Source organism: Oncorhynchus mykiss, chromosome 12, assembly GCF_057628025.1.
Source record: "Oncorhynchus mykiss isolate SJ-2025 chromosome 12, ASM5762802v1, whole genome shotgun sequence".
Lineage (NCBI taxonomy): Eukaryota > Metazoa > Chordata > Actinopteri > Salmoniformes > Salmonidae > Oncorhynchus > Oncorhynchus mykiss.
In genome coordinates this window covers 41873122-41899845 of record NC_143033.1, presented here as the reverse complement: position 1 = coordinate 41899845, position 26724 = coordinate 41873122, and the positions used below count along the sequence as shown (strand labels likewise).

The 26724-nt window shown below is 41.7% G+C and overlaps 1 protein-coding gene and 1 non-coding gene across 4 annotated transcripts; both read left to right on the top strand.

Annotated features, from left to right (window-relative positions):
- The first annotated feature begins 12552 nt into the window (after positions 1-12552).
- On the top strand, positions 12553-21597 carry sc5d (sterol-C5-desaturase). 3 transcript variants are annotated; one of them, XM_090192507.1, is made up of 6 exons: positions 12580-12696; positions 13288-13380; positions 17065-17282; positions 18958-19090; positions 19209-19309; positions 19792-21597. In XM_090192507.1, the coding sequence occupies exons 3-6, from the start codon at positions 17073-17075 to the stop codon at positions 20257-20259; spliced, it is 912 nt and encodes a 303-aa protein (XP_090048633.1). In that variant the 5' UTR covers positions 12580-12696; positions 13288-13380; positions 17065-17072; the 3' UTR covers positions 20260-21597. The 3 variants fall into 3 exon arrangements, with proteins under 3 accessions (XP_021479455.3, XP_090048633.1, XP_090048634.1); XM_021623780.3 differs by lacking the exon at positions 13288-13380 and having other exon boundaries at positions 12553-12696; XM_090192508.1 differs by lacking the exons at positions 12580-12696; positions 13288-13380 and adding an exon at positions 15428-15484.
- On the top strand, positions 19548-19685 carry LOC118937914 (small nucleolar RNA SNORA57). The gene has a single exon (XR_005035323.1). It is a non-coding gene; the product is annotated as a small nucleolar RNA SNORA57 (small nucleolar RNA).
- Positions 21598-26724: the final 5127 nt, after the last annotated feature.

Here is a 26724-nt window from a genome sequence, read left to right as displayed (position 1 = left end):
GGCTCGATTGCCAAAGCAAACAACAAGGGGGAGAGTGGACAACCCTGTCTGGATCCGCGGTGCAAGGGAAAATAGTCAGAGGACAAGTTATTAGTCCGTACCGAAGCCATGGGGGAAAAATAAAGAATCTTTATCCACGCAATGAATTTGGGGCCAAAGCCAAATCTATAAAGGGCAGCTGTTAGGTAATCCCACTCAATGCGGTCAAACGCTTTTTCGGCATCAAGTGAGACCACCACCTCCGGAACCTCCGACGCTGCAGTATATTCATAAGGCGCCTAATATTGAAAAATAAATGCCTATTTCTCACAAAGCCAGTTTGGTCAGAGTGTATTACTTGGTGCAGCAAGCCTTCCATACGGATGGCTAAAAGCTTAGCTAGGATTTTGTAATCACAGTTTAAAAGCGAGATTGGGCGATAGGATCCACATTCCAGGGGGTCTTTGTTTTTCTTTAGTAGTAATGAAATTGAAGCCTGATAAAGGCTAGGCGGCAGCTTTGAAGTATTGAGGCACTCTGCAAATAGTCGGGACAAGAATGGGCAAAGCAGACCAGAAAACGTCCTGTAAAATTCGGTTGGAAAACCGTCCGGACCCGGTGATTTACCACTTTTCATTGCGGACACTGCTGTTGCAATCTCCTCAAGCGTAAATTCTTCCTCTAGACAGTCATGGGAGTCTGTATCAATTGAAGGCATATTCAAGCCATTAAAGAAGGAGTCAATCAGCGAAGGGTCTTGAGGGGATTCAGAGGTGTATAGCGCAGAGTAAAATTGTTTAAATTGATCATTGATCTCTTTATGTATAACTGTGGTGGCACCAGACGGGGTCCTTATTTGTGGGATTAAACGTGAGGCCTCAGATTTACGGATCTGATGTGCAAGGAGTTTACTGGCCTTGTCGCCTTGTTCATAGACTTTGTATCGAGCTCGCAAGAGTAACTGTTCAGCTTGCCTGGTAGAAAGCTCATCAAATTAAGATTAGAGTAGTTGGCGCTCTTTATGCAGATCAGAGGAAGGATCCGTAGCATACTTCTCATCCAATGTGGCTATGGACTCGCTCAGGTCCCGAAGTCGCTGGGAGCGAACTCTGTTTTGGTTGGCTGTATAAGAAATAATTTGGCCACGTAGGTATGCTTTGAGAGACTCCCATATGGTAGAGCAGGACATACCTGGTGTTGAATTAGTTTCTAGGAATAAGGTAATTTCAGAATAAATGAAATTGACAAACTCCTTATCTGAGAGTAAAATGGGGTTGAGACGCCATTGATAACACCTAGGAGGTCGCTGGGGAAACTCTAGTTCAAGCACTAATGGTGAATGGTCAGAGATGACAATACTCTCGTAAGTACACTGCCGAAGGTTAGGCAGAAGTTTTTTGTCCAAAAAGAAGTAATCAATCCGGGAGTATGTTTGATGAACATGAGAATAAAAGGAATACTGTCTATCTGTAGGATGTAGGAAACGCCAGGCCTCAAACATAGCATATTTCTGAAGAAAGGATTGAATAAGTAGGGCACATTTAGATGGGCCTGTATTTGTTTGTGAGGACTTGTCAAGAACTGGGGACATTTTACAGTTGAAATCCCCCCCTAAGATCAACAAATGAGAATCTAAATTGGGAATAGCAGACAAAGGAAGAAATGAAACTTGTGTCATCCCAATTGGGAGCATAAACACTAGCCAAAACAAGAGGGGTAGAAAACAGTTCACCGGTTACTATGACTTATCGTCCCTTAGGATCAGCAATAACCTCAGAAGCTACAAAGGGAGTAGCCTTATCAACCAGAATAGCAGCACCTCTTGATTTACTATGAAAGTTTGAGTGGAACACTTGACCAACCCAGTCCTTACGCATCCTAAAATGCTCACCAGTCCTCAAGTGAGTCTCTTGTAGAAATGCAATATTTGCATTCAAACCCTTTAAGTGTGTCAACACCCTCTTACGCTTCACCGGGTTGTTAACCCCTTTGGTATTCCAAGAAATGTACTTAATCGTATTATTTCGGCCCCTCTGGGCATTCCCGTTATTCAACCCTGTCATTAGAGCATAGAATGGAAAAGCAATGAGCGCCCAAAACCCCCAGAATAACTTGTCCCAGAGTAATAATGTACGGTGGTAAATGTTTGGAAAAAGTACAGAAAAAAAAACAGAAAAAAAACTAAAAAGACAGAATGACAACATTAGAACTGAACAATTCAACCTGCCTTCCCACCCCCTCCCCCCATCCTAGACAATACCTCCCAAACGAGGTACAAGCCTAAATAGAACATGTTCTCTTCGCACAGTATGTCTGTGAGAGTGCGGTCTTAAACCTAAACCCACAGTCCCGCTCTTTAAAGTCGCGTTTTGTTAGTGGATCAAGCAGCAAAAAGAAAGATTTGTATGTATTTTTTTCAAATAAAAAAAAGGCGAATCCCTTGTGCAAACGGAATGACAAAAGCACCACTTGTAGATGTATATAATTGTATTCCCCGTCTTATAACAGGCATTGAGAGAGAAAATAAATAAAATGTATAAAGGCTCTCAGCCAAAAATCTAATTTGAAGTAAGGAAATCGTAGTAAGACAATCAAAAATAATAGTAATTATAATAGTAGTCTAATTGAAGCTGAGACAGCTTACAACCAATCCCAAAAAAATAAGTGTGCGCAACGTTGAACGTTTGCTGGGCATAAATGACGCTCAAAACTTTTTAAATTAAAGTGAGGCCCCAGAAACCGTGTAGCCTCGGGAGACATTTACTGTTTACTGGGTCAATGCAAACGGATGCAGTAAACAAATAACCAAAAATATTTTGAGTCACTGAGACAATGTGTAAACAAACTAAATAGGTGAGCGAGATAAGGCACGCACACTAGATGCTGGGTCAATGCAAACGGATGCAGTAAACAAATAACCAAAAATATTTTGAGTCACTGAGACAATGTGTAAACAAACTAAATAGGTGAGCGAGATAAGGCACGCACACTAGATGATCAAAACATTAGATCACATCAAATAAGCCTGAATAGTTTCACCAACTATACAAGACTAGCCTGTTATATCTAAACATAATTGTACCACAAGTGGGGTACTTACTATCCACAGTTCGCAAGCAACAGTTGCTGAACTGTGAGCATATTCAAGACTTCTTGATGTGACGTTGAATGTGAGCCATAGCCTCCTCCGGAGATTCAAATGTGTGGTCTTTACCCTCCTGAGATATCCATAAACGGGCCGGGAATCGCAGTCCATACTTCACACTTGGATGGTCCCGAAGTACTCGTTTGGCCTGTCCGAAAGCTGCGCGCTGCCTGGAAACAGTGGGGGAGTAGTCCTGGTATATGGAAAAGCTCTGTCCTTGAAAGCTCAGAGTGGTATTGCGGGCTCTTCGGAGGATCTCCATCTTCTCATGAAAAAAGTGCACTCGAAGAATTATGTCACGGGGCCTCTCCCCATCCCGGGGCATTGGGCGCAGCGACCGGTGGGCTCGATCAATCAGGGGCTTTTCATCTAAGGCAAGAACATCCTTCAGCAGCCCTGAAACGAAATCCTTGGCGCGATACATTTCCGCGGACTCTGGGACTGATACAAGTCTCAGATTATTGCGGTGAGAGAATCCCTCTAAACTCACACAGCTCTCCCTCACCTTTTTCAAATCCGCAGCTAGGCGTTTAACTTCAGCCTCCAGGGATGTAGTTAAATCGGAGACATTAGTAGCGGAGGCCTCCAGTGCAGAAATCGTTGTAGTGTGTGACGCAGTTGTTGTTTTGAGTAATGTAATTGCCGGCACAGTCTCGTTCCGCAGAATGGTTAAATCTGCTTTTAAAGTATCAGAAACCTCCTGTATTCTGGCCTCAATCGTAGAAACCACCTGTGTTTTCATTTCAACTATCTCAGAGCGTAGTAGTTTGATGGCCTCGTTCATTTCAGCGCCGCCAGGCCAAGCCGCGCCCCCGGGTAAAGTGTGCGTCCCCGGGCCCTCAGACTCAGGAGAGGGCGGTGATGAGAGCGGGTCTTGTAGGCCGGGTTTTCTCAAAGTCATGCTTTTGGCCTTATGTTTGGTCGACATGCTGACATTCGGAAGCAAAGTAGTCTTGGTTTTTACGGAAAGGGATCACCAAATTAATATTTGAAAATAAATACGGTTCTGCTGCAGAATTCACATAAACTTTAAGAATACCACGGGAGGAAACGGAGAACACGTCAGTCGCACATGGCGTCCCCTACCATCCCCGAAAATCTATTTATTTTATCTGGGCTTAGCTAAATACACGACAACAGTCAGCTCAGCTATTCCCATTGAGACTGTCTGTGCCTCAATCTAGGTTGGGCAAAACTAAACATGGCGTTGTTCGCAATCTCCTCCATTCCCGTCATTATTGAAATAGATTGTGATATCTCACATCTCAAAATAGGGCTACTTAATGTTAGATCCCTCTCTTCCAAGGGAGTTAGGGTCAATGAACTAATCACTGATCATAATATTGATGTGTTTGGCCTAACTGGGGTGGTAGGTAGCCTAGTGGTTAGAACATTGGGCCAGTAACCAAAAGGTTGCTAGATTGAATCCCCAAGCTGACAAGGAAAAAACATGTCGTTCTACCCCTGAACAAGGCAGTTAACCCACTGTTCCTAGGCTGTCATTGTAAATAAGAATTTGTTCTTAACTGACTTGCCTAGTTAAATACATGTTTAAAAATTAACCATGGCTTAAGCCTGATGGATTTACTGGGTTAAATGAGGCCTCTCCTGGTTACACTAGTTACCATATCCCTCACGCATCCCGCAAAGGCAGAAGGGTTGCTAACATTTACGATAGCAAATTTAATTTACAAAAACAAATCTGACTTGTTTTTTGTCTTTTGAGCTTCTACTCATGAAATCTATGCAGTCTACTCAATCACTTTTAATAGCTACTGTTTTTATAGCTACTGTCGTATACAGCGTTCCTCACTGAGTTCCCTAATTTCCTATTCGACCTTGTAGTCATGGCAGATAATATTCAAATTTTTGGTGACTTTAATATTCAGTCCACAGACCCACTCCAAAAGGCTTTCGGAGCCATCATCGACTCAGTGGGTTTTGTCCAACATGTCTCCGGACCTATTCACTGCCACAGTCATACCCTGGACCTAGTTTTGTCCCATGGAATAAATATTGTGGATAAATATTGTGGATCTATCTTTTTCCTCATAATCCTGAACTATCGAACCACCATCTTATTACGTTTGCAATCGCAACAAATAATCTGCTTAGACCCCAACCAAGGATCATTAAAAGCATTCTATAAATTATTGGACAACCCAAAGATTCCTAGATGCCCTTCCAGACTCCCTGTACCTACCCAAGGACGTCGGAGTACAAAAATCTGTTGACCACCTAACTGAGGAACTACATTTAACCTTGCGTAATACCCTAGATGCAGTCACACTTAGGGCTGTTACGGTGACCATAGTCATGAAAGAAGTAAACTTCCACATGACCGTTTAGTCACGGTAATTAGGCATCTCCAAGGTGCTAACTGCCTGGTACTCAGCACTTTATTGCCCCTCTAATCACTTTGACATCAATGCATATGTCTTTGAAAATCTAATGAAACACTGAGTGCCCACGAGCTCATGTTGGGCAACATTTCTATAGGCTATGCAATTGTGGGAGAAAACAAGAGTGATGGCTGCTAATAAAAAGAGGAGCGTTCTAAAGGCTAGGCCTACTATATTTATGTCTCAACTTTCCTAATATCAAGCACATTGCTTATATTTACAACAGGAGTATAGCCTACCTGGCTGTCATGAAAATAAACCACGGGGAAAAGCATCCTCCATTCGCTATTTAAGTGCATAGATGAGATGTATTTATTTTTTTGCGCTGCCCCTGTTTCGATACAGGTGCATGATAAGGATCCATGCTAAATCATAACAAATGTCACACATATATTATAAAGTGTAAATATAAAGACCAGATTAAATCAAGAATAGTCTGATGGGTGACAATATTAGCCTATCATTTGTGAATTATATATTATCATTTGTGAATGAAGCCCAGCATAAGAAACAATGCCTTTTTTTGCGGCTTGTTCGAATCATAGTTGCACACCTTATGTAGCCTAGCCCATAGGCCAATATGTTTTAGTAACTAAAGTGGCCAAATAACTTCTTAAAATTAAGCACAGTTTTATCTCAATCTCTTCAGTCAAAGACTGTCAAAGACTGATGTATTGTTGTCTCTACCTTCTCGCCCGTCATGCTGTTGTCTGTGCCCAATAATGTTTGTACCATGTTTAGTGCTGCTACTATGTTGTTTGGGGCGGCAGGGTAACCGAAAGGTTGCAAGTTCAAGTCCCCGAGCTGACAAGGTACAAATCTGTCGTTCTGCCCCTGAACAGGCAGTTAACCGACTGTTCCTAGGCCGTCATTGAAAATAAGAATTTGTTCTTAACTGACTTGCCTGGTTAAATAAAGGTACAATTAAAAAATACACAAGGCTGCGGGGCCAGACAGATTACCAGGACATGTGCTGTGCTGACCAACGGGCAGGTGTCTTCACTGACATTTTCAAGCAGACCACCATAGTCCCTGTGCCCAAGAACACAAAAGCAACCTGCCTAAATGACTACAGACCCGTAGCACTCACATCCGTAGCCATGAAGTGCTTTGAAAAGCTGGTAATGGTTCACATCAACACCATTATCCCAGAAACCCTAGACCCACTTCAATTGCATACCGCCCAAACAGATCCACAGATGATGCAATCTCTATTGCACTCCACACTGCCCTTTCCCACCTGGACAAAAGGAGCACCTATGTGAGAATGCTGTTCATTGACTACAGCTGAGCTTTGAGGATACTATGGTGTTGAACGCTGAGCTGTAGTCAATCACCGACACCGCCTGATCACCGACAACGACGAGACAGTCTATAGGGAGGAGGTCAGAGACCTGGCCGGGTGGTGCCAGAATAACATCCTATCCCTCAACGTAACCAAGACTAAGGAGATGATTGTGGACTACTGGAACAAGAGCACCGAGCACACCCCCATTCTCATTGATGGGGCTGTAGTGGAGCAGGTTGAGAGCTTCAAATTCCTTGGTGTCCAAATCAAAAAACAAATTAGATTGGTCCAAACACACCAAGACAGTCGTGAATAGGGCACGACAAAGCCTATTCCCCCTCAGGAAACTAAATGGGTCCTGAGATCCTCAAAAGGTTCTACAGCTGCAACATCGAGAGCATCCTGACCGGTTGCATCACTGCCTGGTACGGTAATTGCTCTGCCTCCAACCGCAAGTCACTAAAGAGGGTAGTGCGTACGGCCCAGTACATCACTGGGGCAAAGCTGCCTGCCATCCAGGACCTCTATACCAGGCGGTGTCAGTGGAAGGCCCTAAAAATTGTCAAAGACCCCAGCCACCACAGTCATAGACTGTTCTCTCTACTACCGCATGACAAACTGAACACCACTCTCCATATTTTCAAGCATAGTGGTGGCTGCATCATGTTATGGGTATGCTTGTAATCATTACGGACTGGGGAGTTTTTCAGGATACAAAATAATTGGAATGGAGCTAAGAACAGGCAAAATCCTAGAGGAAGACCTGGTTCAGTCTACTTTTCACCAGACACTGGGAGTTGAATTCACCTTTCAGTCGGAGAATAACCTAAAACACAAGGCCAAATCTACACTGGAGTTGCTTACCAAGAAGACAGTGAATGTTCCTGAGAGGCAGAGTTACAGTTTTGACTTAAATCTACTTGAAAATATATGGCAAGACCTGAAAATTGTGTTTTAGCAATGATCAACAACCAATTTGACAGAGCATGAAGAATTTTGAAAAGAGTAATGGGCAAATGCTGCACATTCCAGGTGCGGAAAGGTCTTTGAGGCTTAAGTCGTCCGCATGCTTCCCAGCTGAAACAGTTCGGTAGAGTTTGTGCATACTGTACAGTATATTATGATTACATTTTGTGATGTTCTTGATCGTTTTGGACTTCGGTAAGTTTTTATGTCTGTTCAGGCACATTACATTTTTTCTGGAGGCAAGCCGAAGTTCGGAGCCAAAGTCTACGCCCCTTTGTTGATGATTGGTCAACAGTAGGGATTCTTCAATAAGGTTTTTGTTGTCAATCAATGAGGGACGGCTGACTCGTTTTCATGCACATTTTTTAATTGAAATATACTGCACCAAACATCTTAGATATAAAATTACGTGACTAAGAGCTCTTCGGCAAAAAAGTAATAATGACAGATTTCTTGAGTTAGCTTAGATTAATTCTGACTATTTTGAGGAAGTGTATACTGGCTATGGTGTCTCAAAATGGACAAACAGTACTATTGGCAATTTTTCTTGTTTTTCAAGCGAAGGTCTTTTAAGGGTGTGTGTGAGCACACTCATTCCATTTGGCTAGCTGAGTTCGGCTAGGCGCCAGCCAAACCGTAGCATGCTGACACCTTTACCCAGAAAGACTCGCAGCCGTAATTGCTGCCAATTACGGTTAACACTTCTATAAAAACATGTTTTCGCTTTGTCGTCATGGGGTATTGTGTGTAGATGGAAGAGAGAAGAAAAAGGAATTTAATCAATTTTGAATTCAGGTTGTAACACAACAAAATGTGGAATAAGTCAAAGGGTATGAATACTTTCTGAAGGCACTGTATCTTATTGCTGCATGAGCAAGTTAGCCAGCATGTTCTAAATGTAATGGTAGCATTAGCTCCCTGCTAATGCACAGTTTCCATGATAGAATCAACAGACATCAACATCATTGAGCTATGCAGATCTTATGTGCTGTCCTTTGACCATTGTTGCAGGTACTTGCACATACTGTATGTTGTCATGTTTTTATCAATGTTATTATTGTTATTTTAACCCCAGTCAGATATTGACATGTGAGTGAATAAACTGTTACATAAGCTAGCTAGTTAGCTAACAGGCAAAATATGGCTGACAGTATTTGCTCAGCTAGCATAAAAACAAGTGCATAAAATGCTGTACAATGACAAAAAATATGACAAAAACATTGACAACTTCATCAGGAAACATAAGGAAACAAATACTGTACTCACAGTTCTTGCATTCATGCACAGTGAGGGATAAAATAGTTGAATAATATTAGAAAAACTGAGATTCTCAGCACAGCCACATGTGGTGAGCTGAACTTAGGAGTTCTTCTTTTATGATATCGTGGTGGTCCACAAACACATTTTTAAAGTGCAATCCATTAAACGTTATCAATACCATGCTGAAACAATCCACCTTTAGGATTATTCAGCATGTCAACAACCATTTCGACAGTAACATCTGTTGCCACCAATAACTATTTTGCCTTATCCACTATAACCTTCAATCTGGCATTTCTGCTTTCCACAACCCGAGTCGTGTTGATAACATTACCAATGAATGCTATGAAGTTAACCTCATTCACTATCAAACCAACAGATGTGTCCTTTGACACAGCACATTCATGATCGCAACATTTCTGAACAGGTCTCAAAACCATGCCAGGACCAACAGATGCACCAGCCCTGACAGTAGTTCCACTTTGTACAAGAACAGCCATGGTAGCTCCATCAGTCCGCACTGTAGTTCCACCAATCTGTTTTACAGCCTCTGTATATGATACATCATGACTGATTCTATATTTCTGAGTTTCTCTCTGCACCTGGCATCCACCAAATGTTTCCCCCCACAATTACAATACTTAACCTTCACATTGCTCCCACATTCACCAGAATCATGTTCCCCTCCACACTTGGCACATGTTTTCTTTCCTTTACACTGATCAGCTACATGTCCCATTATTTGACATTCAAAACATAATGGGGAGGGGAGACATTTTTCTGACATTGAAACTAAGGAATCCTATCTGTACTTTTCCAAGTAAAACCTTCTCAAACCTCAGCAGCACTGATAGCTTTCACTTCTTTGACCCTCTTTTCTACTGATCAACCTTTTGGCCTCAATAACTCTGCCTCCCTTCACATTTAAAAAAATACATAATCTATGGATAAAGATATTGGGTCCCCAGTGATAACTCCCCTCAACCTACCATAACCACCAGGGTCATGGCTTTTAATCTTATTCCCATTTAAGCTTTTCCATTTGCAGAATCTTCCCTTGCTGATCCTGTCTACCAGCAATCTAAATTTTCCAACGTACCAGGCTTGTTTGACTTCACCTATCTCTTTCTCTACAGCATTGGTTAGTCGGGATAGGGTGTAAATGAGGCCCTGTGGTCTCATCAAACACCATCACCCCTTTCCACTCGGACACATTATTACTCTTTCTTCCTACCTTGGCCCTCTTTATGCTTTCTTTACTAGACTCAACTGCTTTCAGTATCATGAACTCTTTTCTTCCTATGTCTTTCCACTACTAATGAACTTGGGCATTAGGCCGAAGATTATGGATATACCGACAAGATACTTGTCTCTTCGCCCTAACATTGTCCACAAAGCGGCATGGCAGGCTGTCTAGCACCCGCCTATCCTTGCTTTGGATTGGTGGATACATCTCTTTATTTTAATACTTTTTTGAATATTCAATTAGGGTTGTTGACATCAATGGCCTGTATTCAATGGAGAGAGACACTATGCTACTCGCCTCATGCCATGAATATGCATAGCCATCTCGAGACAACCCCAATATAGTTTTTTTTTCTCAAAGTTGCGGTGATATCACATGTCCTACTTATATCAGTACACTCGTAGCAACCTAAGCATTACAACACTTTGATTCAATCAAATAAACCTCACCAAATAAACCATTTACTGTTTTGTTGAACAAATTCGACACTCATTGACCTCCATACAAAAACTGCTTGCTTGGTGGGCAGAAAAACTGTAAAAACACGCCACCTGCTGGAGGGAGACAGATTTTCCACTGAGTTGTGCCTCTCTCTACGTCTTCCTCTCTGGTTAGGCTAATAAACACTGCCAGCTCATGCTAGATGTGAAGTCATCAGTCACTCTTAAAGGGAAAGGCTTTCTTACAGGTGAATAAAACAGAAATTAATATATACTGAAAAAAAAAAAACACAACATGCAACTGAGTTACAGTTCGAATAAGGAAATTTGTCAACTGAAATAAATTCATTAGGCCCTAATCTGTGTATTTCACATGACGGGGCAGGGACGCAGCCATTGGTGGGCCTGGGCGAGTATATGCCCACCCACTGGGGAGTCAGGCCCAGCCAATCAGAATGAGTTTTTCCCCACAAAAGGGCTTTATTACAGACTCAGTTTCATCAGCTGTCTGGGTGGCTGGTCTCTGTCAATCCCGCAGGTGAAGAAGCAGGTCCTGGGCTGACGTGGTTACACAGATCTGCAGTTGTGAGACCGGTTGCATTTTAGAGTGGTCTTTGATTGTCCCCAGCACAAGGTGCACCTGTGTAACGATCATGCTGTTTAATCAGTTGTTCAAACAGGTGGATGGGTTATCTTGGCAAAGGAGAAATTCTCACTAACAGGGATGTAAACAAATTTGTGCACAAAATTGGAGAGAAATAAGCTTTTTGTGCGTATGAAACATTTCTGGGATTTTTTCTAAACAGCCCATGAAACACTTTACATGTTGCATTTATATATTTTTTTCAGTATAGAACTGTTGTTGAAAATGTTGTAATTAATGTTGTATTGTGCTGTAACTAATGACAACAAACTATAATTTAATGGGTTCAAGATTGGGGTGACAAAATCCTACAGTATTTATCAAAAATCTATAGGATCCAATCGGATTACTTTTAGGATTCTGAATGTGGTGATACAAAATCCTGTTGGATTGCGAGAATCATATAGAGTCCAATAGGATAACTTTTGATTCCCAATAGGAAAAAAGTTGTCCAATAAAATTCTGACACAGGTTACACAAAAGCCTCTATATTTTTTTTATTTTTAACCTTTATTTGACTAGGCAAGTCAGTGAAGAAAAACATTTTTTATTTTTATTTTAACCTTTATTTAACTATTCAAGTCAGTTAATTAAGAATACATTCTTATGTACAATGACGGCCTACCAGGGAACAATGGGTTAACTACCTTGTTCAGCGGCAGAACTACATAATTTTACTTTGTCAGCTCGGCGATTTTATCTAGCAACCTTTTAAGGTTACTGGCCCAACGCTCGAACCACTAGGCTACCTGCCGCCCCATCATTTACAATGATGACCTACACCGGCCAAACCTGGTCAATGCTGGGCCAACAGTATGATTACTTAAAAAAAAAAAAATCCAATAGGAAAAAAACTTATCCTGTTGGAATAAAATCACTAATAATCATATAGGAATTTTGTAGAGGGTATACACCCAAATGTTGCATATTGCGTCTTTCTTAGCTTGAGGGTGAGAGTAATATATGGACTATTACTTTATTACTTTATGCATACTTTATGCCACGCTATATGAAACAGCTGTTTTGATAGTTTGGCGCCGACGTTAATTAAATTAATAATGCCGATGTTTCATAACTGTGTATATAGTCATGTCTCTTTAAATTCACCTCTAAAAATGCGTCGCGCCATGATCACATCAGGCAGTTGTCCAATCAAACGAAAGATGCAGCCCTTTCGTGACAAGGAAGTATCTTTCCATTGGATATGTGTGCAATTACGTCGTTGTTTCTTTAAACAGGGAGTTGCAGATTGGTTACCCGAATACCTATAGTTTGATGACATTGTTCGCCTTATCAAGTGGCTTGGTAAAGTGGACAACTGCGTCAGGTATGTAACTCATTTTTTTTTTATGTATGTAGCGAACATTTACAAATCAGCGATATAGTTGTGCGTTTGTATGCGTTGTGGGGCATTACATTGGGATATGACATGGGCGCATATGCATGATGTAGAATGGGGATTAATGGCAGTTAAGTCATTACTTATTTTTTGGTAGATATAGCTTCAATTTGTGAGCACATATTACACGAATCTCACTTATCTGAAACATGTTCACGTATTATGAGGTGATATGTTTTGAATTGACTCTATCTATCTATAAAGTAATGCACACAATGCAATTCACTTTTTTTTTTGTTTGAGGCCAAATATGGTAGTGTGCTAAATGGGTACATGGGGCCTTTATTTGATACACTTGTAAAAGTAGGTAGAGTAATTAATTAACACTAATGCATTCTATTGGATTGAGATGTCAAACCTACTTGGGAATGTATTTGTAATTTGTAGTAGGTTTCCTAGATCCTACATAGCCCAATATGTACTCTTAAGGAGCCTACTGTACATAAAGCCCTTTACTTTCATACCACATCAAAATACTTTCAAAAATGCAAAATATACACTTACTGTACACTGTTTTAGCCGGCTTTATCACAGATGCAGCCGGCAGTAATTTTCAGTGACAACAGACTCCCCCAGGACTGCCGCAGAAGAAATATCAGCCCACACAGAGAGGCATGTAATTGAACTTTACTCAACTTACTAGAGTTTGCCCTCTTAGTTAACACTATCAACATATCCCTTTACTGTGGGAATTGTGATAAAATCAACGCCATAATAGCCACTTTCAATGCAACATACTGAAAAACAAAATTAACTATGCAAGACTTAGTATGCAAAACTAACTATGCAAGAGATTTTGTTGTAGGCAGAACCCATTTGAGTAGGATTCTATTGCACTGAAATGCACGACTCAGCCCATACTCTACACAAACTGGTGCGGCATAACCAATCAGAGCTGCAGTAGGCCTATATGCAAATTGCGATATATGAATCTGTGCCATTCACTTTTAACTGGACTGTGTTTACAGCATGAGCGGTCTTGAGTAGGGCTGTGGTGGTCATGACATTTTGTCAGCCGGTGATTGTCAAGCAAATAACTGCTGGTCTCACGGTAATTGACCGTTAATTAACATAAACACATTTAGCATATCCTGGCTTCCACATACAGTGGGGCAAAAAAGTATTTAGTCAGCCACAAATTGTACAAGTTCTTCCACTTAAAAGGATGAGAGAGGCCTGTAATTTTCATCATAGGTACACTTCAACTATGACAGACAAAATTTGGAAAAAAATACAGAAAATCACACTGTAAGATTTTTAATGAATTTATTTGCAAATTATGGTGGACAATCCGTATTTGGTCACCTACAAACAAGCAATATTTCTGGCTTTCACAGACCTGTACTTCTTCTTAAGAGGCTCCTCTGGCCTCCACTCGTTACCTGTATTAATGGCACCTGTTTGAACCAAATTAGATCCTTGGTACTCCAAAAAATTAAAGGTGATGGCATGTATCTTCTGACCCAACATATGGGAAATGCATGCTATCATCTTTCTTAAATACCAAGGATCAACAATGACAACACCATTCTGTATACTTTTGGCCCTTCTTTGGACACTGTGTTAACTAACCTCCAGACGAGCTTCAATTCCATATAACTCTCCTTCCGTGGCCTCTAACTGCTCTTAAATGCAAGTAAAACTAAATGCATGCTCTTTAACCGATTGCTGCCCACACCTGCCCGCCAGCCTAGCATCACTATTCTGGACGGTCCTAACTTAGAATATGTGGACAACTACAAATACCTAGGTGGCTGGTTATATAGTAAACTCTCCTTCCAGACTCATATTAAGCATCTCCAATCCAAAATGAAATCTAGAATCGGCTTCCTATTTCGCAACAAAGCACCCTTCACTCATGCTGCCAAACATACCCTCGTAAAACTGACTATCCTACCGATCCTTGACTTCGGAGATGTAATTTACAAAATAGCCTCCAACACTCTACTCAGCAAATTGGATGCAGTCTATCGCAGTGCCATTCGATTCTTCACCAAAGCCCCATATACTAATGGAACTGCGACCTGTATGCTCTCGTTGGCTGGCCCTCGCTTCATATTTGTCACCAAAACCACTGGCTCCAGGTCATCTACAAGTCTTTGCTAGGTAAAGCCTCGCCTTATCTCAGCTCACTGGTCACCATAGCAGCACCCACCCGTAGCACACGCTCCAGCAGGTATATTTCACTGGTTACCCCCAAAGACAATTCCTCCTTTGGCCCCCTTTCCTTCCAGTTCTCTGCTGCCAATGACTGGAACGAATTGCAAAAATCACTGAAGCTGGAGACTCATATCTCCCTCACTAACTTTAAGCATCAGCTATCAGAGCAGCGTACAAATCATTGCACCTGTATATAGCCCATCTGTAAATAGCCCATCCAACTACCTCATCCCCATATTATTTATTTGTTTGCTCCTTTGCACCCCAGTATCTTTACTTGCACATTTATCTTCTGCACATCTGTCACTCCAGTGTTTATTTGCTAAATTGTAATTATTTCGCCACTACGGCCTATTTATTGCCTTACCTCCGTTATCCTACCTCATTTGCACACACTTTATATATATTTTTTTCTATTGTGTTATTGACTGTACATTTGTTTATTCCATGTGTTACTCTGTGTTGTTGCTTGTGTTGCAATGCTTTGCTTTATCTTGGCCAGGTCGCAGTTGTAAATGAGAACTTGTTCTCAACTGGCCTACCTAGTTAAATAAAGGTGAAATAAAAAATGACTAGCTTGTACCCAAATAAGAATTCCCATTCCTGGAAAACCTTTGGTAGTGCCGGGACACTGAAAAGATTGCCTAGTGAAACACTACAGTAGTTTACCCCAAGGTATTCTCAAATGTCACTGCTTTAAAAAGCACTATCAGTAGCATTCCCCCAAATACACCTACAGTATCTAGGCCCGCCTCCCATTTATCATACTGTTATTTACTGTACGTTATCTGAGTTCTAGTAACACATAGGGCTGGGCGATATGGCCAAAATATCATATCATGTATGGTATTTTTCACACTTTTGACGGTGTGACGTATTTGACGGTATTTTATGTTTTTGATTAATGAAAGTTCCACATTTTCTTTATGAGTAGTGCGGGTGGCAACACATATATTCTCAATTATTTCAATGGGTCTTTCTCCATTCGGATTGTTTTATACTTGGGGTGGCAGGTAGCCTAGTGGTTAACCCACTGCATTGGGCCTGTAACCGAAAGGTTGCTAGATCGAATCCCCGAACTGACAAGGTAAAAATCTGTCGTTCTGCCCCTGAACAAGGCAGTTAACCCATTGTTCCCCGGTAGGCCGTCACTGTGAGTAAGAATTTGTTCTTAACTGACTTGCCTAGTTAAATGAAGGTAAAATAAAATACTGTTCAATTCAACTTCGATCTGCATTTCCTGCACTCATTTGAGATCATTTCCACACTGCAACGTTATGGGCAAAAATACTAGCCCATATTTTTAACCAAATGCTGCAATTGCAATTTAGATCAAACCACTTGGGTGAACTTTTGGAATCATGGAAATAGAATGTTTATTATAATTTATTATCATTATCGTTGTTTGACGTGACAACGAATGAAAATTCCATGGACGAGTTATTGTGACAGGGTAGGAAGCAAAGTGATGGTCCGTGTAAATCTTTATTCATATAGCCAACATATTCATGCTTCGCCTATTCCTCTGATTTAGAAGATATAGTTGCACAAACATGCTGATTTAGGCCTCCACCAGCTAGCTACGTTTGCTCTGACTCAGTACTTTTATTAGCTAGCCAGCTAACTAACGATTCGTATTAGTGGTTCAATACCAGTGTATATAGTAAAATACAGTATACCGCCCAGCCCTAGTAAACCACTACTGTCTATGTATGATGAAAATATGATTGATATTGCCTATAGATCTAACATTGACTAGTTGACTACCCACCCTGTACATAAGTCATGTCCAGTTTACATGTGATGTGTCACTCTCAAGAAGTCAATTCTGCCCACAAATCATTTATGACATTGTCTGCTACATCTGCGAATTCATCACTTCTCAAAACCTGAGCCTTCTCTGTGTCTGAGCCTTCTCTGAGTCTGAGCCTTCTCTGAGTCTGAGCCTTCTCTGAGTCTGAGCCTTCTCTGAGTCTGAGCCTTCTCTGAGTCTGAGCCTTCTCTGAGTCTGAGCCTTCTCTGTGGTTTTGAGAAGTGAGAAATTATTTGTCACTTGTGATATGTGGGTAGGATAGGCTACTTGAGAGGAGGAGTCTACAAGGCTATGCTCAAAGCCATTACTTATCAACTTGGCAGATTCAGACATGGATCTTGTGCTGAATGTCGCCGACCACTATGTCCTCACCCCCTACGTGTACCCGTCGTCGTGGCCTGAAGACGGGGCGCTGCGCCAGATCATCAGCCTGTTGGTAGTCACCAACCTGGGAGCCGCAGTCCTCTACCTGGGCCTGGGGTGGCTGAGCTACCACTTCATCTTTGACCACAACCTCATGAAACATCCACAGTTTCTAAAGGTATGTCCTTCTTTATATTACTCAATACTTGGTCCCAGATCTTGTTAAACGTCACAACACCTGTAGGACTTGGCAAGATAACACAAAAAGATCTGGGACCAGGCCACAATATAGTTGTATGCAGTTGAACTCCGACAAACTATATACACTGCTCCAAAAAATTAAGGGAACACTTAAACAACACAATGTAACTCCAAGTCAATCACACTTCTGTGAAATCAAACGGTCCACTTAGGAAGCAACACTGATTGACAATAAATTTCACATGCTGTTGTGCAAATGGAATAGACAACAGGTGGAAATCATAGGCAATTAGCAAGACACCCCCAATAAAGGAGTGGTTCTGCAGGTGGTAACCACAGACAACTTCTCAGTTCCTATGCTTCCTGGCTGATGTTTTGGTCACTTTTGAATGCTGGCGGTGCTTTCACTCTAGTGGTAGCATGAGACGGAGTCTACAACCCACACAAGTGGCTCAGGTAGTGCAGCTCATCCAGGATGGCACATCAATGCGAGCTGTGGCAAGAAGGTTTGCTGTGTCTGTCAGCGTAGTGTCCAGAGCATGGAGGCGCTACCAGGAGACAGGCCAGTACATCAGGAGACGTGGAGGAGGCCGTAGGAGGGCAACAACCCTGCAGCAGGACAGCTATATGGTATGAGGGCCCGACGTCCACAGGTGGGGGTTGTGCTTACAGCCCAACACCGTGCAGGACGTTTGGCATTTGCCAGAGAATACCAAGATTGGCAAATTCGTCACTGGCGCCCTGTGCTCTTCACAGATGAAAGCAGGTTCACACTGAGCACATGTGACAGACGTGACAGTCTGGAGACGCCGTGGAGAACGTTCTGCTGCCTGCAACATCCTCCAGCATGACCGGTTTGGCGGTGGGTCAGTCATGGTGTGGGGTGGCATTTCTTTGGGGGGGCCACACAGCCCTCCATGTGCTCGCCAGAGGTAGCCTGACTGCCATTAGGTACCGAGATGAGATCCTCAGACCCCTTGTGAGACCATATGCTGGTGCGGTTGGCCCTGGGTTCCTCCTAATGCAAGACAATGCTAGACCTCATGTGGCTGGAGTGTGTCAGCAGTTCCTGCAAGAGGAAGGCATTGATGCTATGGACTGGCCCGCCCGTTCCCCAGACCTGAATCCAATTGAGCACATCTGGGATATCATGTCTCGCTCCATCCACCAACGCCACGTTGCACCACAGACTGTCTAGGAGTTGGCAGATGCTTTAGTCCAGGTCTGGGAGGAGATCCCTCAGGAGACCATCCGCCACCTCATCAGGAGCATGCCCAGTAGGGAGGTCATACAGGCACGTGGAGGCCACACTCACTACTGAGCCTCATTTTTACTTGTTTTAAGGACATTACATCAAAGTTGGATCAGCCTGTAGTGTGGTTTTCCACTTTAATTTTGAGTGTCACTCCAAATCCAAACCTCCATGGGTTGATAAATTTGATTTCCATTGATCATTTTTGTGATTTTATTGTCAGCACATTCAACTATGTAAAGAAAAAAGTATTTTATAAGAATATTTCATTAATTCAGTTCTAGGATGTGTTATTTTAGTGTTCCCTTTATTTGTTATGAGCAGTGTGTATGTATGTATATACTAGTTTTATTTATTTATTGGAATTGATCCCTGATCTCAGATCATTGTTGGTCCTCAGAACCAGGTGCGGCGGGAGATCAAATACGCCATGACCTCGCTACCCATAATCAGTATACCCACTGTGGCGTTATTTTTCCTTGAGGTCAGAGGATACAGCAAGCTCTATGACCACGTCGAAGAGTCTCCCATGGGTAAGACAATGCTGCGTTCACCGATGCTGGGACTGTAATGTTTATACTGTTCATTTTGTTATGCAACTTTGTCTAACAGGATTGTCATTATGATGCTAATGGTGGTTTGTTTTTTCAGGCTGGCCCTTTGTGCTTCTCAGCATGATTTCCTTCTTGTTGTTCACGGACGGGTGCATTTATTGGATTCATCGGTTTCTTCACCACAAGAGTATTTACAAGGTGAGCATTACAAAGTATTGTTACCAATGGGGAAGTGTGCTACTGGGTAGGTCCCTTCACTGTCAATTGAATGTGGATTGTTGCTCTAGATGTGATTTTGGTGATCTACAGTTACAGATCAGTCCACAATGACAGACAAATCCTGTATATTAAGTCATATCATTCTGCTCATTTTTCTGAATGAGATTAAGGCAGTTGACATTGTCTTAATGTTGATTAACAAATGTGCAGTTTTTCCCCTCCATTTTTTGGCATACATGTATTTGCTAAGAACTTGTGTATGTAATGTACGGAGCTAGAACAAAGCCAGTGCTATGTCTTCAGTACCAGTGTGTGTTATCGTCTGCTGGTCCTATCCTCACTCGCTGGCACACTTGAAAGTGATCCAACGGGGCCATATGTTTCATATGCTATCTGTTCCTCAGCAAATATGTTCTACATACAGTTCCTTTTGAATATGGTGGCATGTTCCCTCCCCTCAGCACTTCCACAAGCCACACCATGTGTGGAAGATCCCCACCCCGTTTGCCAGCCACGCCTTCCACCCGCTGGATGGCTTCCTGCAGGGTCTGCCCTACCACATCTACCCCTTCCTCTTCCCTCTGCACAAGGTGCTCTATCTGGCCCTCTACATCTTCGTCAATATCTGGACTGTGTCTATCCATGACGGCGACTACCGCGTGCCCGGACCACTGCAGGAAGTGGTCAACGGGGCGGCCCACCACACGGACCACCACCTCTTCTTCGACGTCAACTATGGCCAGTACTTCACCCTGTGGGACCGCATTGGCGGGTCTTACCGCAACCCCTCAGTACTCGAAGGGAAGGGTCCCCTCGACTGCATTCGTAGACTGACTGCCGAGGGGAAGATGAGCGCTAATGGGGCTAATGCCAATGGGCACACGAATGGGCATGCTTATGTAAGCGGTACAAAGAGTAAGGAGGAGTAGTTGGTACATGTGGTGTAGTGTCATGATGAATGAGTTCTTAGTTGATAAAGCTAAGCTAGGTGTCACTGATAAGGATTAGCTCACATACTGCTTCACACATGGATTGTTTTCATTCATTATCCCATTATAAATAATCAAGCTACAGTTGCTTATCTTTCTTAAACTGTCCCTTTATTAATTTTCCTCATTGTTTCAATGCTAGGGAAAGGGAGGAGGCAAGAATGTCTTGACATTTCACTGAAAAACACTGATATACTGAACATGTGGGTGATATAATTGTTTGGAACTTAATTTCAGTTTCTGCATTTGCCAAACAAATACTTAATGAGAATTTAGACAAAAGCACCAAGCTATTCTCATAGTCATAGGCTATAGAAACCTAGCAGGCCTCTCACCATTTCCTGGATTGTCATCATTGACTTGAGAAATAATTGCTTATTTTAATGAAGTTCATTGAGTGCATGCTGATTGATTGTGCCTGTTTGGAGGTGTTGTGTGTTGTATGGATTTTGTTTGATATCTGAGGGGAGGTGACAATGAAATAGGATGTCTAGTGCTGAGTAATGCAAGAAAATGAAAATGCATGACGTTCCTACAACCCCTATGTACTATAAGATATTAAGGTTGTAGTGGTTAATGGCAGGAACTGGGATTCTACACACCATGACTCGTCAGATTTGGTCATGCTCATATCCAGTAGTTAACCCTCTGGGACTTTTCTCCAACAAGATAAAAGTAAAACGTCTATGACGAATGGAAGTGTGTTTACCGGAATGTTTTGCATTTTAAAGCAGACATATCTGGGGAATGAAATAAAATAATAAAATAAAAAAAAACATGGCCATTTGGAAGTTGAGCAAAGTGAATCCTAATGTATGTGGACACATGTCCATGTACACTAACCTTATCCCATCGGCTACTTACTGTATGTGCTGCAGCCAACTCTTTTTTTGTTTTATTATTGCATAACCATGTATGATAGAAGTTGGCGACAACACTCACAGATGGAATGAGGCAATGTGTACAGTAATGCACATAGTCACATAATCTAGTAATAATTGATGTCTGTAAATGGAAGGGAAAAGTTTTCACGGATATTTTACAATGTAGTCATTTAGCAGATGCTCATATCCAGAGCAACTCAAGTTGAGTGCCTTGCTCAAGGGGCGCAGACCGATTTTTCACCTAGTCTGCTCAGGGATTGGCCCAATGCTCTTAAGCACTAAGCTACCTGCCACCATGGATACCTGGGAAAATATATTGGTTGTTTTCAATATAACAGTAGTGTGACTTTGTTCTATCCTATTTTCTCAATAAACATGGAAACTAATATGAAAACGTCTCTGTCCTTTTATTTAGAGTCTGCAGGTGGCAGAAAACGAGTAGTTCTATCAGTGTCTGACAAAGGCCACCTTTAAACTCGTCTTTTGAATCTCCAGTGACGTAAGCAGAGTTTGAATTTGGAACTTGAAATCTTATCAAAGTGCTGTGGAATCTCCCATTTGAAATTGCTAGAAAGGCCACAATTATATCACAATATCTGAGAAGCAATATCTGTTAATCCAAACAGTTTGATTTCATAAATTATTCTTTGTGTTGTCTCAAACCTCTTAAGGAGCTGACCCTTTTTTTCCAATTTTTGCATAAAATGACATGCCCAAATCTAACTGCCTGTAGCTCAGGCCCTGAAGCAAGGATATGCATATTCTTGGTACCATTTGAAAGGAAACACTTTGAGGTTTGTGGAAATGTGAAAGAAATGTAGGAGAATATAACACAATAGATCTGGTAAAAGATAATACAGAGAAAAAAAACTGTTCTTTTGTATTTTTTTGTGTGCCATCATCTTTGAAATGTAAGAGAAAGGCCATAATGTATTATTCCAGCCCAGATGCAATTTAGATTTCGGCCACTAGATGGTGGCAGTGTATGTGCAACGTTTTAGATTGATCCAATGAACCATTGCATTTCTGTTCACAATGTTGTATCAAGATTGCCCAAATGTGCCTAATTTGTTAATAACTTTTCAAGTTTAAAATTGTGCACTCTCCTCAAACAATAGCATGGTATTCTTTCACTAATAGCTACTGTAAATTGGACAGTGCAGTTAGAGTAACAAGAATTTAAGCTTTCTGCCAATATCAGATATATCTATGTCCTGGGAAATGATCTTGTTACTTACAACCTCATGCTAATCGCATTAGCCTACGTTAGCTCAACCGTCCCGCAGGGGACCCACCGATCCGCAATACGGATGGAATGTTCCCAAGACATGTTTGCTTGCATGACTCAGCACTCTTGAGGTGTTATTTCAGACAAAGTACAGCAGAGGGAGCTATTGCATTACCCAAAGTATGTAGATGACAAGGTTATTTTCAGTGTCTTATCTTTTCAACTTATGAATAGAAACACCAGGTGAACACACAGCAAAATAACACTTGTGTTTTCATTAGGATCCCTTTCTATAAAATCAATTGGTACAACAAAGACTCAAAACATGTAGCCCAAAAATTCCTAAATGAATAGCCTGTGTGGACAATAACCTCAATAATAAGCTCTGTTCAGATCGAATATAACTGGAAACCTCTTGAGCTGAGATGCGAGGAGACAAACACAATTGGCTATATTTACATGAACATAATTCAATGACTGTATAAATGAAAGGACAAAGCCATTGATCACGTGACACCCTTCATTCCTATGTGAAGACTCAAAAGCGCATTGAAGCCAAATGAAGTCGATTAAGATGGCGTCTCATGAAGACGATGGGCGCGTTCCTCTGCCCAGGTGTTGCTGACGCCTGCTAGATATTGTAACTCCTGGATAAGCATTTTAAGTATCAGCTAAAATCTGTCAGTCAATGACACAATCGTTGACGTGGCACGCAACCATTGGTTGATGCATGCAACGTCTGAGTAAGAGGAGCTCAACCATAACATGCACATCTTGAGCTACTCCAGGAAGTGATGTTGCAGGCACCCATTTTATTTATTTTTTTAAGATTGATCAATCTCACCTTCTACTGTGAGAGTCTCTGGCATTAAATCCATTTGAAATTGTAGTGTACTCTCACAGTTCATCAACAGTTTAATTGAGTTATGAACCAAACAAACCAAGTGAGCAATATTAAAGAATAGGAGATGAACATTGCTGTCTTGGCTGGAAGTGTGTTTTGGGGAATAAACATTTCCTCTTTGTGCACATTTTACAAACACTCTTGTTCTACCATCAAAATCATGCAGCAAATACACTTAATTATTGGCATGAAATTGTTCATTTTTTATTTAAATAGGAAAGTCAGTTAAGAATAAATTCTTAAATACAATGACAGCCTTCCCCAGCCAAACGCTAACCCGGATGACACTGGGCCAATTGTGCATCACCCTATGGGACTCCCAATCACAGCTGGTTGTGATACAGCCTGGAATTGAACCAGGGTCTGTAGTGACACCTGTAGCACTGAGATGTAGTGCCTTAGACCACTGTGCCACTCAAGTGCCCCTAATAATGTGTCTTGCTTCAATCACTTGGTTGTACTGCTTCTTTGGCTAGGTCGTAAATACTGTAAATGGCTTAATTGTACTATATACAGTAATGTCCATAACTATTAGCACCCTTGATTAAAAAAATGGTATATAAAAGTGCTGGTTAGATGACATGAAAATAGAGCTCCTTGGCCAAACACCAGTGGTGGGTTTGGTGTAAAAAAAACTACAGAAGCAAATGCAGAAAAGTAACTCATACCTACAGTCAAATATGGTGATATTTTAAGCTATGGGGCGATTTTTTTTGTATTACTTGTTAAACAAAATCTCTTTCTCTGAGCAATCGTATTAGTATTTAATATAATAATGTAAAAAAAAATGTAGCAGGGGGCCTCTGGAGTGGTGCAGCGGTCTAAGCCACAGCATCACAGTGGTAGAGGTGTCATTTGAGGCACGGTTCGTTCCCAGGCTGTGTTACAACTGGTCATGATCAGGAGTCCTATAGGGCAGCGCACAATTGGCACAGCACCGTCCGGGTTAGGGGAGTATTTGGCCGGTGGGTCTTTACTTGGCTCATCGTGCTCTAGTGACTCCTTGTGGTGGGCCAGGTGCCTGCAGGCTGACTATGGTCATCAGTTGAACTGTGTTTCCTCCAACACATTGGTGCGGCTGGCTTCTGGGATAAGTGGGCGGGTGTTAAGAAGAACGGTTTGACAGGTCATGTTTCGGAGGACATGTGACTTGACCTCCACCTCGCGAGCCTGTTGGGTGTTTCAGCGATGAGACAAGATTGAAAAAGGGGGTAAAATACCAATGTTACGAATCACTTTTGGCCCGACAGTCTAGGGGGGATGGTAATGAGACGCGTAACATAACTCATGCAAATTATAATTGTGACAAAGTAAGAGTGTGAACGAAATAACCAGGACAACTGAAATCTACCGTCAAACTCAAGGTTTATTAATAAACACACGGTAATGGGGGGGAGCAGGAAAAGGGGCTGAGCTGGACCCAAGGAAAGAAACAATAAGTATTCAAAAACACCCCTAAGCTAGACTAGCCTACTTTAACAACAGCTAACTAACCAAAAATACAGTGGGTGGTCCGCCCAGTTCTAACTAGTGTATTTAAGTTCACCTACGGGTAGTGTATGCCCATGGGCGACTTGTCTTGGTTTCCCCTTTTCCCACCAGCAATCAAATACAAACACCATAACCAAAAACAATACTCACAGGTGATGACAAAGTGCTATGGAGGTGCTCAAACAAAAGGAGAGGTTAAGACACAAAGAGAGAGTGAAACAGAGAGATCTACATACAGTGCCTTGCGAAAGTATCCGGCCCCCTTGAACTTTGCAACCTTTTGCCATATTTCAGGCTTCAAACATAAAGATATAAAACTGTATTTTTTTGTGAAGAATCAACAACAAGTGGGACACAATCATGAAGTGGAACGACATTTATTGGATATTTCAAACTTTTTTAACAAATCAAAAACTGAAAAATTGGGCGTGCAAAATTATACCTGTATCCGTAACACTCCCACCCTTAAATGACCAACCCTAGGGATTGCGACCACAGTATTACAATTAATACTCAGTTTGAAGCACATAGTCAGTTTCACTTATTTTCTTTTCAATCAAATAAGGACCAGAGAAACGAGCTGACAGTGAAGATCCTGGAACAGGTAATAACATCAGTACTTGGTCACCTGGCTGTAGTGGACGAGAAACAGCCTCTTTATCATAGTGTCTTTTCATGCTCCTCTGTGAGGAAGACAGAGCTTCCTTTGCGAGAGCACAAGCTTGGTGTAGGCGCTCACGAAAGCGACTTACGTAGTCCAACACATTCTCATCTCTGGTACACAACTCTTGGGACAAGAACTGTTCTTTAAGGACTTTCATTGGTCCTCTTACTGTGTGACCAAACACTAGTTCAGTCGGGCTGAAACCTAGGGACTCCTGCACAGTTTCACGAGCAGCAAACAAAACTAGAGGAACTCCCTCATCCCAATCTTTCTCAGATTCCAAACAATATTTATGTAGCATAGACTTCAGTGTCTGATGCCATCTTTCAAGCGCACCCTGAGACTCTGGGTGATAGGCGCTTGACACCCGGTGCGTAATTGATAAGGATTTTAACACCTGCTTGAAGAGCTTGGATAGAAAATTGGTACCTTGATCGCTTTGTACCACCTTAGGTAACCCGAATGTCGTGAAGAATTTTATTAAGGCTTTACTCACTACCGGGGCTGTAATCCTTCGCAGAGGAATAGCCTCGGGGTATCTTGTAGCCATACACATTATCGTTAACAAAAACTGTTTTTTAAATTTTTTACAAAAATGTAAATGTAGCATACAATATAGCTCAGTATTTGTATTATGTATTTTATACATTATTTTTTGCTCATATTTATCAAGGGTGCCAATAATTATGGACCTAACTATGTCTTGCTCCTTCTTTATCTTTCTGTAAAAAAACACCTTTGAAAGGATTTAAAAGAGGATGTCTCCATACAGTATTTGCTTTTGACACATGGCCATAGAGGTCTCCTCCTTCACTCTTTCCTTTCATCCTGCGCTCTTCCATTTCATGCCCGGCGCTGGAGATAAAACATCTTTGTTACTCTAGTGCCCTTCGTGTTGAGACGGCAGTCAGTGCTTCAACTTTATTGTCCTCAGTCCTTGATCAGTCTTGCCTTTTGAGCTTGGACAAATGACAGACTGGGAAGCTTCTTGAAGATCATACACTGATGGATGGGAGCGATTCGGGTTCAAGTGGAATTTATCTCTCCAGTCCCTAGTTTTGCCAGTGCTGAGCCTTTCAGTTCCCGACCTTTTAGATTTCTAGCATGATCAGTTTCAAAGCTACCTTGTGCAGTGCATTGTACCAAATACTTAAACATTACAGCCTTTTCCCCCGACCCCGATGAAGCCTAGTCCTGGGGCCTCATTTATAAAACAGACTTAGGATACATTTTG